This window comes from Rhinoderma darwinii, chromosome 5 (assembly GCF_050947455.1).
Source record: "Rhinoderma darwinii isolate aRhiDar2 chromosome 5, aRhiDar2.hap1, whole genome shotgun sequence".
Taxonomy (NCBI): Eukaryota; Metazoa; Chordata; class Amphibia; order Anura; family Rhinodermatidae; genus Rhinoderma; species Rhinoderma darwinii.
Window position 1 is genome coordinate 35,053,493 of NC_134691.1, and position 12,019 is coordinate 35,065,511.

Sequence of the window (12,019 nt, forward strand, 5' to 3'; positions counted from 1 at the left end):
TGTGTGGGCATTTTACTGCACAGGGGCATCTGTGTGGGCATTTTACTGCACAGGGGCATCTGTGTGGGCATTTTACTGCACAGGGGCATCTGTGTGGGCATTTTACTGCACAGGGGCATCTGTGTGGGCATTTTACTGCACAGGGGCATCTGTGTGGGCATTTTACTGCACAGGGGCATCTGTGTGGGCATTTTACTGCACAGGGGCATCTGTGTGGGCATTTTACTGCACAGGGGCATCTGTGTGGGCATTTTACTGCACAGGGGCATCTGTGTGGGCATTTTACTGCACAGGGGCATCTGTGTGGGCATTTTACTGCACAGGGGCATCTGTGTGGGCATTTTACTGTATGGGGGCATTATACTGTGTGGGCTGAACCTGGTGTGTATGAGCGGGGATTGGGTGGGATTAGAGGCGTGGCTTAAAATTTTAAAAAATTGCCCCTGAGCACCACATTGATTGTCCCTCTTTGTAATACTTGAATGTATAGCACTGTCTAGAGGGAGTGGCTGTATAGCACTGTATGGGGAGTCTGTATAGCACTGTCTACAGGGGGGAGTCTGTATAGCACTGTCTACAGGGGGGAGTCTGTATAGCACTGTCTACAGGGGGGAGTCTGTATAGCACTGTCTACAGGGGGAGTCTGTATAGCACTGTCTACAGGGGGAGTCTGTATAGCACGGTCTACAGGGGGGGTCTGTATAGCACGGTCTACAGGGGGGTCTGTATAGCACGGTCTACAGGGGGGGTCTGTATAGCACGGTCTACAGGGGGGTTCTGTATAGCACGGTCTACAGGGCGGGGGGTCTGTATAGCACGGTCTACAGGAGGGGGGTCTGTATAGCACGGTCTACAGGAGGGGGGTCTGTATAGCACGGTCTACAGGAGGGGGGTCTGTATAGCACGGTCTACAGGAGGGGGGTCTGTATAGCACGGTCTACAGGAGGGGGGTCTGTATAGCACGGTCTACAGGAGGGGGGTCTGTATAGCACGGTCTACAGGAGGGGGGTCTGTATAGCACGGTCTACAGGAGGGGGGTCTGTATAGCACGGTCTACAGGGGGGGGTCTGTATAGCACGGTCTACAGGGGGGGGGCTGTATGTACAAGGCCAGGCTCTGTGTGACACCCAGGAGAGGGGGGCCCAATCAAAAGTTTGCTATGGGGCCCAGTGTTTCCTAGTTACGCCCTTGTAAACCAGGTATTGGTAGTTTTGGCAGTGTGGGCAGGTGCCAAGTCCTGCTGGAAAATGAAATCGGCATCTCCATAAAGCTTGTCAGCAGAGGGAAGCATGAAGTGCTCGAAAATTTCCTGGTAGATGCTGCACTGACTGAACTTGATACAACACCAGCAGATGACATGGCCCCCAAACCATCACCGACTGTGGAAACTTCACACTGGACCGCAAGACACTTGGATTAAGTGCCTCTCCACTCTTCCTCCAGACTCCAAATGAAATGCAAAATTTACTTTGTGACGTTTCCACAGTCCGTGATGAAGCAACCTGGTCTTCCATAACACCTCAGCAGTGCCACAAGCTGATCGCCTCCATGCCACATTGATGCCAGTAGTTCATGCAGATTCGAAGCCCCAACCAAGTATTGAGGGCATATACTGCACATACTTTTCAGTAGGCAAACATTTCGGTTTTAAAAATAATTTTTGAAATTAGGCTTATATAATATTCAAATTTTCTGAGACACTAAAGTTTGGGTTTTCATTAACTATTCGCCATAATCATCAACATTTAAAAGAAATAAATGCTAGAAATAGATCACTGTTTGTAATGAATCTATATAATATAGGAGTTTTCACTTTTTAAATTGAATTACTGAAATTAACTTTTTGATCCAATTAATTGAGAAGAACTAGTGTGTTAATGCTCCTCCTTTTGAGATTTTTATTTTTTTTGTTCCAGTAGCCGTGTTTCCCATGGACGAAGTCATACATGCTCTTCAGCGAAGCCTGTGCATAGTCCCCCGGCCTCACGTGAGAAGGATCTCTTCTCGGTGCTGTGCAGAAATCAGACCAGCCCCATAAATGTTCATGATCCCTATGGAGTCTCTTCTCCGAGCAGCAGTAACTCTGGATCTTACAAGGGCAGCGACACCAGCCCGACTCTACGGTAAATTTATGTATTTTACCAACATGCATGTGTAGAATAAGAGAGGATCCTCGGCACACTCTGGGCAGATCACTGTGCAAATGTGGATCCTGGTCCCGGCACGAGTCCCTATGCGACAAAGAATTCCACTGCACCAGATCCAGAATATCAACAAAGCAATATGCATATTTGTCTACTATGGAATAAAGACATTGTTTAATTGGAAAGCTAGACCTGGTGCAGTGGCGTTCTTTGTCGGATAACAACATGCATGTGAGGTACGTAATAAGACAGGTCTCGTAACAAATAAAGGGGATGTTCTGTCTATTCTGGCGTAGGCTTCTTAAAGGTCTTCCTTCTTTAATAACCGGATATTGTAAGAATCGTTGACGGTTTTCAAGCTGCTGTGTCTTCTCCATAGACGTACCATGCGATACGCATCTTGTGGTGATAACCATGGCATTAAACCACCATGTCCTGAGCAATATCTGACCCCACTTCAGCAGAAGGAAGTCTCAATACGACACCTGAAGTCAAAGCTGAAGGAGTCGCAGAGCTCTCTGGAGGAAAGGTATTGTCCATTTAGAGATCTTTACAATAATGATGATGGCTTCCAAGTATTGTAGTGATCCATCTGTTTTCAGTCAATCATTCTTCTCTTCCAATCATGTTCAAAGCTAAATTCAGGTTATCAGAAAGCAGTGCATTGTGGGCAAGGCTGCCATCAGGGTAGTACAGCTGGTACTGCCATCAGGAGTCCAAATGAAATTAAGGAGGGAAAAAAAAAAGTCACATTTTTTATTTTATTGCCGGGGGAGAATTCTTTGGCCCCAGTTACTACAGTAACCCCACTGCTATCCAGCCCTCCATTTACTTACCTTCCTCCCTCTTGGCTCGTTTTCAACTCCGGGCTGCACTCCCCATCTTCAGATGAACTACAACATTGGCAAATGAGGGGTTGGGGAATTGGCCCATGGGTTATGAAGAGGGTGGAGGGGAAAAACAAAAACCAGAGAGGCAAAACCGACACCATTTTAAGCCTTGCTTTTGGTTTTTCTGCAACAGATTTTGTTGCGGAAAATACGCAGCATAATACAGTAGCAGCAGAGTGCATGAGATTTGAACAAACCTCATCTACTCGCTGCGTAAATAAGTGGAATAAATGCCCAAATTTTTTTTTATTTTTATTTTTTAAAATCTGCAGCATGTCAATTGTATTTGCGTAATCGCTGCTTTTTGTTGCGGATTTCCCCCATTGAATTCAATGGGAAGGTTAAACCTGCAACAAATAGCAGATGTTGTGATTTTTGGAGCGGAAACGCTGCAATTCCAAATCAAAAATCACAACACAGAATTCTATGCTTCTTCAACCAGGCCGGCCTCATGGGATGATGTATCATCCCAAGTTACTGCTGCAGCCAATCACATACTGCAGCGGTCACATGGGAAGAAACGTCATCCAGGGGCTGCAGAACGTCCGGATATTGGAGAGACTCGTCTTCATGGTAAGTATATCCATTTATTTCTTTTTTGTCATTGCAGTATTTCCACAGCGGACATTCCGGCCGTACAACTGCACCACAATTTGGTGCAGTTTTTCGACCGGAATTCCCTACAGTAACCAGTGCATATACACTGTGTGCTTTTACGCAGCGTATCCGCCCTGTGTGGTTCTTTTGCACCATCCTTTAACTTTAAGGCTATGTTCAAACAACAAAGGCATCGTCATTGATGTGAAATTTCACAAACCATTGGGTGATATTCAAGTGTTCAGTAACCACATTGTCTCTCCTACTCTTAAAACACCCAGTTTGATCACTTCAGGCAGGAACACTGATATTTTTCCATCAAATAAGCATAACGTTGTTCATGTGTAGTTTTGAGATGGTTCTTGTCTGAGATATAGCATTATTTTAATTGCAGGGAAACCGAAATCGAAGACTTGAAATCTCAGCTTGCTCGTATGAGAGAAGACTGGATTGAAGAGGAATGTCATCGTGTGGAGGCCCAACTAGCCTTAAAAGAAGCACGGAAGGAAATCAAGCAATTAAAGCAGTTTATTGAGACCATGAAAAATAGTTTGGCTGAGAAGGATAAAGGAATTCAAAAATATTTCATAGACATTAATATTCAAAACCGGAAGCTGGAGACCCTGCTGCGCAGCATGGAGCTGGCTCAAGATGGCGTATTTAGAGATGACTCTTATTTGGATTACATTTGTAACTCGCCAGGGGCATCTCTTACAGAAAGTGCCATTTATGATAAAATGTCAGATGGACTTCTAATGGAAGACCAAGCAACCGAGGAAATGGCAGACTATGATCTTGCAACCCGAGACTCTCTATATGAGGATGTCCTGATGGAGACCAGAAGTGATCGAGGAAGTCTGTCAAACTTGAATTCTTCTACATTGCAGGGCATGGTCGAGTTTGAAAAGGAGAGAGAGAAATTTAATTCAAAATGGGCTCAAGGCTCACATTTGATGGATCAGGCAATCCAGACCGATGTTGTTCCTTACAGCCTTGATCTTGAAAATATCATCATGAAGATTTTCAAATCCCATAATGACAATCTGATTGGTCGATCTTCCTCAGTTTGGCAAGGTCTCCAACTCAAATGTTCTACTGGTTCTACTAACCTCATAGACTTGACCCCGGATGATCCTAATTCTGCCATCCTTTTATCCCCTGATTCCCCGCACAATGATTCTCTTCCAATTTCCATGTCAAACCGTGCCATGAGAGAACTTGACTTTTATGGACCTTCAGTTCCACTGCTAAGTAAAGATCCAACACCGACTTGTGTAGCCAAAAACCACTGGAGTGACCATTTTTTGACCGACCTCCTGGCTGTGGCAGTGCCTGTAATTCCATCTGTTTTATGGGCATTCACTACACAAAGGGGGAACCGTGACCCTGTGTATAACTTTGGTACTATGATGCGGGGTTGTTGCTTGATGGCTTTACATACTCTACGGAGAACATCCACCAATGCTTATATTTAGATCTTGACATTTTTGATTACCTTTACCGTTGACTGGACACGGTCCTGTCCTACGTGCTTAAAGGGGAAACTGTATATGATCTACCAGTTTTTAAATCTCTTTTAAAGTACCAACTTTGTTCCTAATGTATTATTGTCATCCAGTGCTTTTGTTTGGTACTTTCTATTGCTTGTTTGATGTATTCACAACCAATAGAGAGACGGGCCAAATATATTGCACCGAGATTTCAGAAATATGGAAGGAACATTGTAAGGTCTCTTTCAGACAGGCGTATCGCATCCAGAATACGGGCAGTTCGACATGGGTGCAACACCTGGATCCACTGTGTTTCTGCTGAACTGAACTTACAGCAGCATAGACCCCTAGTTTGGTTTAGTAAAAGGTCCTGGTGATACACCCACATTATGGACTGTACGCCCGTCTGAATGATAACTTCTACTTAGTTGCCATCTCGAATACAACACTGCCAGATTATAATCTTAAAGTGTTACTTCCCCTTTAATGTAATTTGCTACAGCATATAGAGCACTTATCAAATTGAATCAATTCAATTTGGCACTATTGCACCTAAAATGATTTTCATTTGCACTTTATCACCTAAATCACTTTGTTTCCTATTAAATGCAGACAAAAAAAATGAAGTTTAAAAAAAAATATATAATAATAATTGATCGTGTTTCCTCCCATTCATACATTAAACTAAATTTGTGAAGGGGAAAAAAAATGTACTATTGAATGTTACAATTCCAAGTTTTGCACTCGTACAATTGACTTCTGCAGCCCGGCTGCTCTTTATTGTTGTGCTTTTTGTGTGCTTTTTCTCATTGTCCTGCACTAGTTTAACAGCACCTGAGACATTCACTGACCTCGCCGTACCCTTCATTGTAACCTACTTGCTGGTGTTTTGGTATATGAAATATTACTATCCATTGCATTCCAAATCTTCCTAGCAGCGCTGTCATGGCACCATGTCATAGAGCCCCAGTTTCCGCTGTAGGTATGCTTGGCTATCTGTGAAGTATTTATTGTTACCTATGGTAATGTAAGTTTTATTGGTAACTGCATTGTGTCAGAGCATGTTGTACTGAGAGTTGTGCCTGTATTTAAAAGAGGTTATTGCAAAGTGTTTACAACGTAAAATAGCATGACGAGATGTATTTATTGATCTAGTGTATAGTAATTCTAATAAATTCTAGAAGTGGACCATTTCCATATTTATTTAGTATATATTATGTGTTGCTGTACGCAAACACAGCTTGCCGGATGTCTGTATGTACAGATTCAATAAAAAGACCTTCTCTACATCATACATCTCTGTCTGGATTTTTGACTTGTAAGTAATTTTATCTTTTTATTTTTTGTTGACTTTTTTTGTATTGAGAAGTTAAAATTAACTAGATTTCATGAGAAGTACAACTATTGGGTCTCATCCACACGTAACAGAATTGCTGCAGAAAATTTTTGCAGCGATTCCGCGGAAACTAGCAGGATTTCTGCAGTGAAAAAACTGCACCATTTCATGCGTTTTTTTGTTTTTTTACTGCAGAAAATATTGCGTATTTAGCTGCGTTTTTCTCACTGTTGGCAGATGTGATATCGCCTCTGAAAAACACAGCAATTCTGTCCAATTTCCGCAGCAGGAATACGCACTGCAGGTTAATTTCTGGTGGGAAATTGTACGCAGCGTGTGGATGACATTTGTTAAATCTCACCCACTTTGCTGCTCCTGTATGCTGCTGCGTATTTTCCGTCTGTAATTCCAGACAGAAAAATACACAGCAATTCCGCTACGTTTGTGGACAAGCCCTTATCCCCTTAATTCACCTTGAGGTAAGCGGACGTCAAGGTGAAAGCACGAAGACCGTGGCAACAATACACACCTTCACTAAGGGTTGTCCCCTCCAAAATTTAAATGATTAAAAGTTAAATATTAACAAATTCGTACTAAAAATTTTGCTTTTAGAAACTTCAACTTGTCAGCAAAAAACAAGACCCCTTAAAGAGCTTCTCCAGGAGCTTTAACATTTTTCAGGAGGGCATAAAATAATAAATTAACAGGTGCTGACCCTTTCAATCACCCCCGTTTGCTGACACTTCAGTCCTGGAAGCTCTGGCTGTAGTCATGTGCCGCTGCAGCCAATCGCTGGCCTCAGTGATCATGTGCTATTCATGGCAGCATCACCGCTGAGGCCAGCGATTTGGCTTCAGCGGCACTTGACCGAACCTGAAGATTCCAAGACCAAAGCGGCCTCAAAAGGCTATGTCTGCATTGGAGTGAGAGTGTTTAAAAGTAAACCTCCCCTGCTGTAAAATTTTAACTCCCGGATAACCCCTTTAAGGACCAAGTTATTTTTGGACTATAGGCAGAAAATGCAAATGCAGTTGGCCAAACAAAAAGCTTCTCTTTCATGTACCTGTTCTAGAAATCAACCCACCCCTGTGCTGCCCTGTATTAAGCTGTAATAAAGTAGTATTTCCTATGATGACTCCAAAGAAGCTGCAACGATCAACTGCATCAAACAATTAGGCATGTATTTGTGTACTCTCAGAAGTTTACGTTGCACTATGCTGTGGGCTGACCACCTGCATAGCTGCTTTTTATTTATAAGGTCTGCCTTCTCTGACATGTATGATTGTGGAGCTGCAAGTTCAGAGCACAGCGTGTGTGTACAGATGTAGGGAACTTTACTTGACTGTCAATTTATTAAATTAAAATTTGGCAAAAAAGTAACATTACATTTACTTTTTCAATGGCTTAAGTGGGAAGTTATTCCGATGCAGCAAGTTACCGGACTCGGGATAAGGACTGCTCCATATGTGTGTGTGATAAAAAATAATATATATATATATATATATATATATATATATATATATATATATATATACACACACTGCAGTGGGGGAAAAAAATAAAATGTGCTAGCGCTCTATCCGGATCAAGGATACATAAAGTCCAATAAGTTGAAGCATTCCCCAAATGTTCAATTATAATTTTTTTTAAACTCATTTTATTGAATAGAGTAGTAAAATGCTGCATAGAAATAGAAGTTACAGGACAACAGCATCTCATTAAGTTCAGCAGAACATATACAAGTATCAATTATGACAAAATGATGTGACGGCATTATGAGAAAGTACTTATAGCAAGTGAAATACAACGATAACTAAACAATTCTCTTTTGTTTTGTCCATAATAGCTTTTTATCATGCAAGAGATCTGGGAGTACATCAGGTGACCATATGAGCATGTTATATATGTATACCACCACTAAGGTAATTTATAACGGAATTCAGATCCCGAGGGGAGTAGATGGTATTTGGGGAGCTACGCCACGAACCCCATGCTTTTTATTATTTTGTCTGAGCAGTTTCTATGCTTAAAGATGATGCGTTTGTATGAGACTGTGTAGCATTAACCATTCGATTCTGAATCGAAACATGAGGTTGTCTATCCCTCCACCTTATTGCGATAGCCTTTCTGCTAGGAATAGAGTCTCTCTTATAAATATTATGGTGTGATGAGGCCACAGCTCTTCGTCCAGATTGCCGAAAAAACAAATGTCAGGTGAACACGGAATAGGTAAGTATGATATTGAATTAAGAAAGTCGATAATCGTTGACCAATAATTCTGTATCAATGGAACACATTCACACCATATGCCAGAAATCAGCTGGGGCGTAGGAACATTTGGGAAATAAAGCTTCTGGGATATGATGCATTTTGAATAGCCAAAGAGGAGTCAGGTATACATGGTGTATGACGTGCATCTGGATGAGCTTCTTCTTGACTGCAGGTGAAACATGTAACTGAGATTCGAGTATTTCTTTGGTGGTGTTCTCTGTAAGCATAGGAATCCGTTAAGCCCAATTTGAGGTGGTGGACAAGGAGATACTTGAAGCTTTTGCTTCAATAAGGTGTGTGTAAATAGTTGAGATGAACCCTTTGGGGCCCTGGGATCTAACCACTCCAATGAGCGGATAGGAGGAGATGGGCTGGCGTGGCTCCGGGAACTGCGGGGAGTGTAAATGCCTAAGTTGGAGGAATCTAAAGAAGTGATTCCTAGGTATTTGGCTTGCATTTGCTCAAAAGATAGGGAGATTTTTTTCTTCATACAAGTCATCAAGAATTCTAATCCCTTTATGAATCCAATACTTAGCATCTGAATAGTTATAAAGGAAGTCTAACACTTCGATATGCCATAGGGGAGTCTCTGCAGGTGTATCAGTGACTGTTCAGATCCGCATAGCCGCTTTCCATACTCCCCTGGCCGTCTTATGAATAGGTAGTAATGGACATCTAGGATTCTGTGGATGAAATAATAAAGGCCATAATAGCGTATGCTCAGAGTAATCCATAAGTGTGCTTTCTGGTCTCTGGAGACTACCAGTTGTAGTCCAGGAGCTAAGATACTTAAGTTGTCCGGCCATATACACCGCGTTCCAAATTATTATGCAAATGTTATTTTTCGCTGATTTTCCTAATTAGTCGATGCAAATGACAGTCAGTATAATCTTCAAGCCATCAACCGTTGGAGTATAATGCGAATTTTATTGAACAAATCTCCTAATGATAACAGATTTTTTTTAGAAGTAAACTCAAAATGCACGGTTCAAATTATGCACAACAGAGATCAAAACATTTTAAAGGTTGTAAAGAGAATTAAAATGGTCATTTGTTGAATGTGCAGCATCAGGAGGTCATATTTACAGAAATCAAAAGCTCTTTCAATCAAAAAAACTTAGCAGGCCAAGTTACATGTTAATATAGGACCCCTTCTTTGATATCACCTTCACAATTCTTGCATCCATTGAATTTGTGAGTATTTGGACAGTTTCTGCTTGAATATCTTTGCAGGATGTCAGAATAACCTCCCAGAGCTTCTGTTTTGATGTGAACTGCCTCCCACCCTCATACATATTTTGCTTGAGGATGCTCCAAAGGTTCTCAATAGGGTTGAGGTCAGGGGAACATGGGGGCGACACCATGAGTTTCTCTCCTTTTATGCCCATAGCAGCCAATGACACAAAGGTATTCTTTGCAGCATGAGATGGTGCATTGTCATGCATGAAGATAATTTTGCTACGGAAGTCACGGTTCTACTTTTTGTACCACGGAAGAAAGTGGTCAGTCATAAACTCTACGTACTATGCAGAGGTCATTTTCACAACGTGAGGGATCCTAAAGGGGCCTACCAGCTCTCTCCCCATGATTCCAGCCCAAAACATGACTCCGCCGCCTCCTTGCTGACGTCGCAGCCTTGTTGGGACATGGTGGCCATTCACCAACCATCCACTACTCCATCCATCTGGACCATCCAGGGTTGCACGGCACTCATCCGTAAACAACATGGTTTGAAAATTAGTCGTCTTGTATTTCTGAGCCCACTGCAACCGTTTCTGCTTGTGAGCATTGTTTAGGGGTGGCCGAATAATAGCTTTATGCACACTTGCAAACCTCTGGAGGATCCTACACCTTGAGGTTCGCGGGACTCCAGAGGCACCAGCGGTTTCAAATACCTGTTTGCTGCTTTGCAATGGCATTTTAGCATCTCCTAATCCTATTAATTTGTCTGGCAGAAACCTTCCTCATTATGCCTTTATCTGAACAAACCCGTCTGTGCTCTGAATCGGCCACAAATCTTTTCACAGTACGATGATCACGCTTAAGTTTTCTTGAAATATCCAATGTTTTCATACCTTGTCCAAGGTATTGCACTATTTCATGCTTTTCGGCAGCAGAGAGATCCTTTTTCTTTCCCATATTGCTTGAAACCTGTGGCCTGCTTAATAATGTGGAACGTCCTTCTTAAGTAGTTTTCCTTTGATTGGGCACACCTGGCAAACTAATTATCACAGGTGTCTGAGATTGATTACAATGATCCAAAGAGCCCTAAGACACAATACCATCCATGAGTTTAATTGAAAAACAAATAATTAAATGTTTATGACACATAAATCCAATGTGCATAATAATTTGGAACACTGTGTAGTAAAGATAAATGTCCGGTAGGGTAATTCCAGCCATGTATTTTGGCCTTTGTAGTTTGTGAAAGGCTAGTTTAGATCTTGATCGCCCCGAGATAAATGATATGACTAAAAGAGTCTAGGGTTTTAAGAAAGGATTGCGGAATAGGAGTAAACACATGTTGTAAAACATAGAAGCATTTTGGGAGGATTGCCATCTTCACTAGGTTAATGCGCCCCATAACTGATAGTGGAAATGCCACCCATATCTTGAATTTATCCTTGAAAATTGGTAACAGAGGAAGGACCTTCAGAGGAAGGGTCTGCTTTACCTGTCTGGCAATGTGCATTCCCAGATAAATGAATCGATCTACCGCTCTAAGACCTTCCAGGATAGAGGCGATAGGTTGTGGTTCATCAGAAACATTAAAGCCGATATCGTCCAGTTAATTCGTAGTGTGGAGTAGTCTCCAAATATATTAATTAGGCTTGTGGTAATGAGACGTGTATATGGAAAATAAAGTGCATGATATCGTCTGCATATAGGGCTATGCCCTCTACACCATATCTATGGGAGATACTGCAGAATTCTGCATCTGTACTTATTGTGATAGCCAATGGCTCTATCGCAATAGCGAAAAGAAAGTGTGACAGGGGGCACCCCTGTCTCATTCTTCTGCCAAGTGTAAAGGAGGCTAATGACATGCCGTTAAGAGCTATGGCAGCTCTTGGTTGTGTGTGTATATGATTCATATCCAATTTATGAATGTAGAGCCGAAACCAGCACTTGAGTGATAAAAGGCCATTCGATGGAGTCTAATGCCTCAGCGGCGCCCAATGAGGCAAAATTAATTCAAAAACAGTCATGTTTTCTGCTCTCTCCCATTTGCGCCACAGCTTGAACCCTTCAGATGGATAAGACAAGGGGTTACTGTAGTCTAATTGCAAG

At 42.1% G+C, this 12,019-nt stretch overlaps 1 protein-coding gene across 2 annotated transcripts in view; it reads left to right on the forward strand.

The window, feature by feature from the left end:
• SYBU (syntabulin) overlaps positions 1 to 6,415 on the forward strand; it is a 65,117-nt gene extending 58,702 nt beyond the window's left edge. Inside the window, exons 8-10 of one of the 2 annotated variants that reach the window (XM_075825816.1) lie at positions 1,917 to 2,123; positions 2,524 to 2,673; positions 4,026 to 6,415. In XM_075825816.1, the coding sequence (XP_075681931.1) occupies positions 1,917 to 2,123; positions 2,524 to 2,673; positions 4,026 to 5,106 (1,438 nt within the window). In that variant the 3' untranslated portion in view covers positions 5,107 to 6,415. The remainder of the gene's footprint in view (positions 1 to 1,916; positions 2,124 to 2,523; positions 2,674 to 4,025) is intronic. The other variant, XM_075825817.1, reaches the window with a different exon arrangement.
• Positions 6,416 to 12,019: the final 5,604 nt, after the last annotated feature.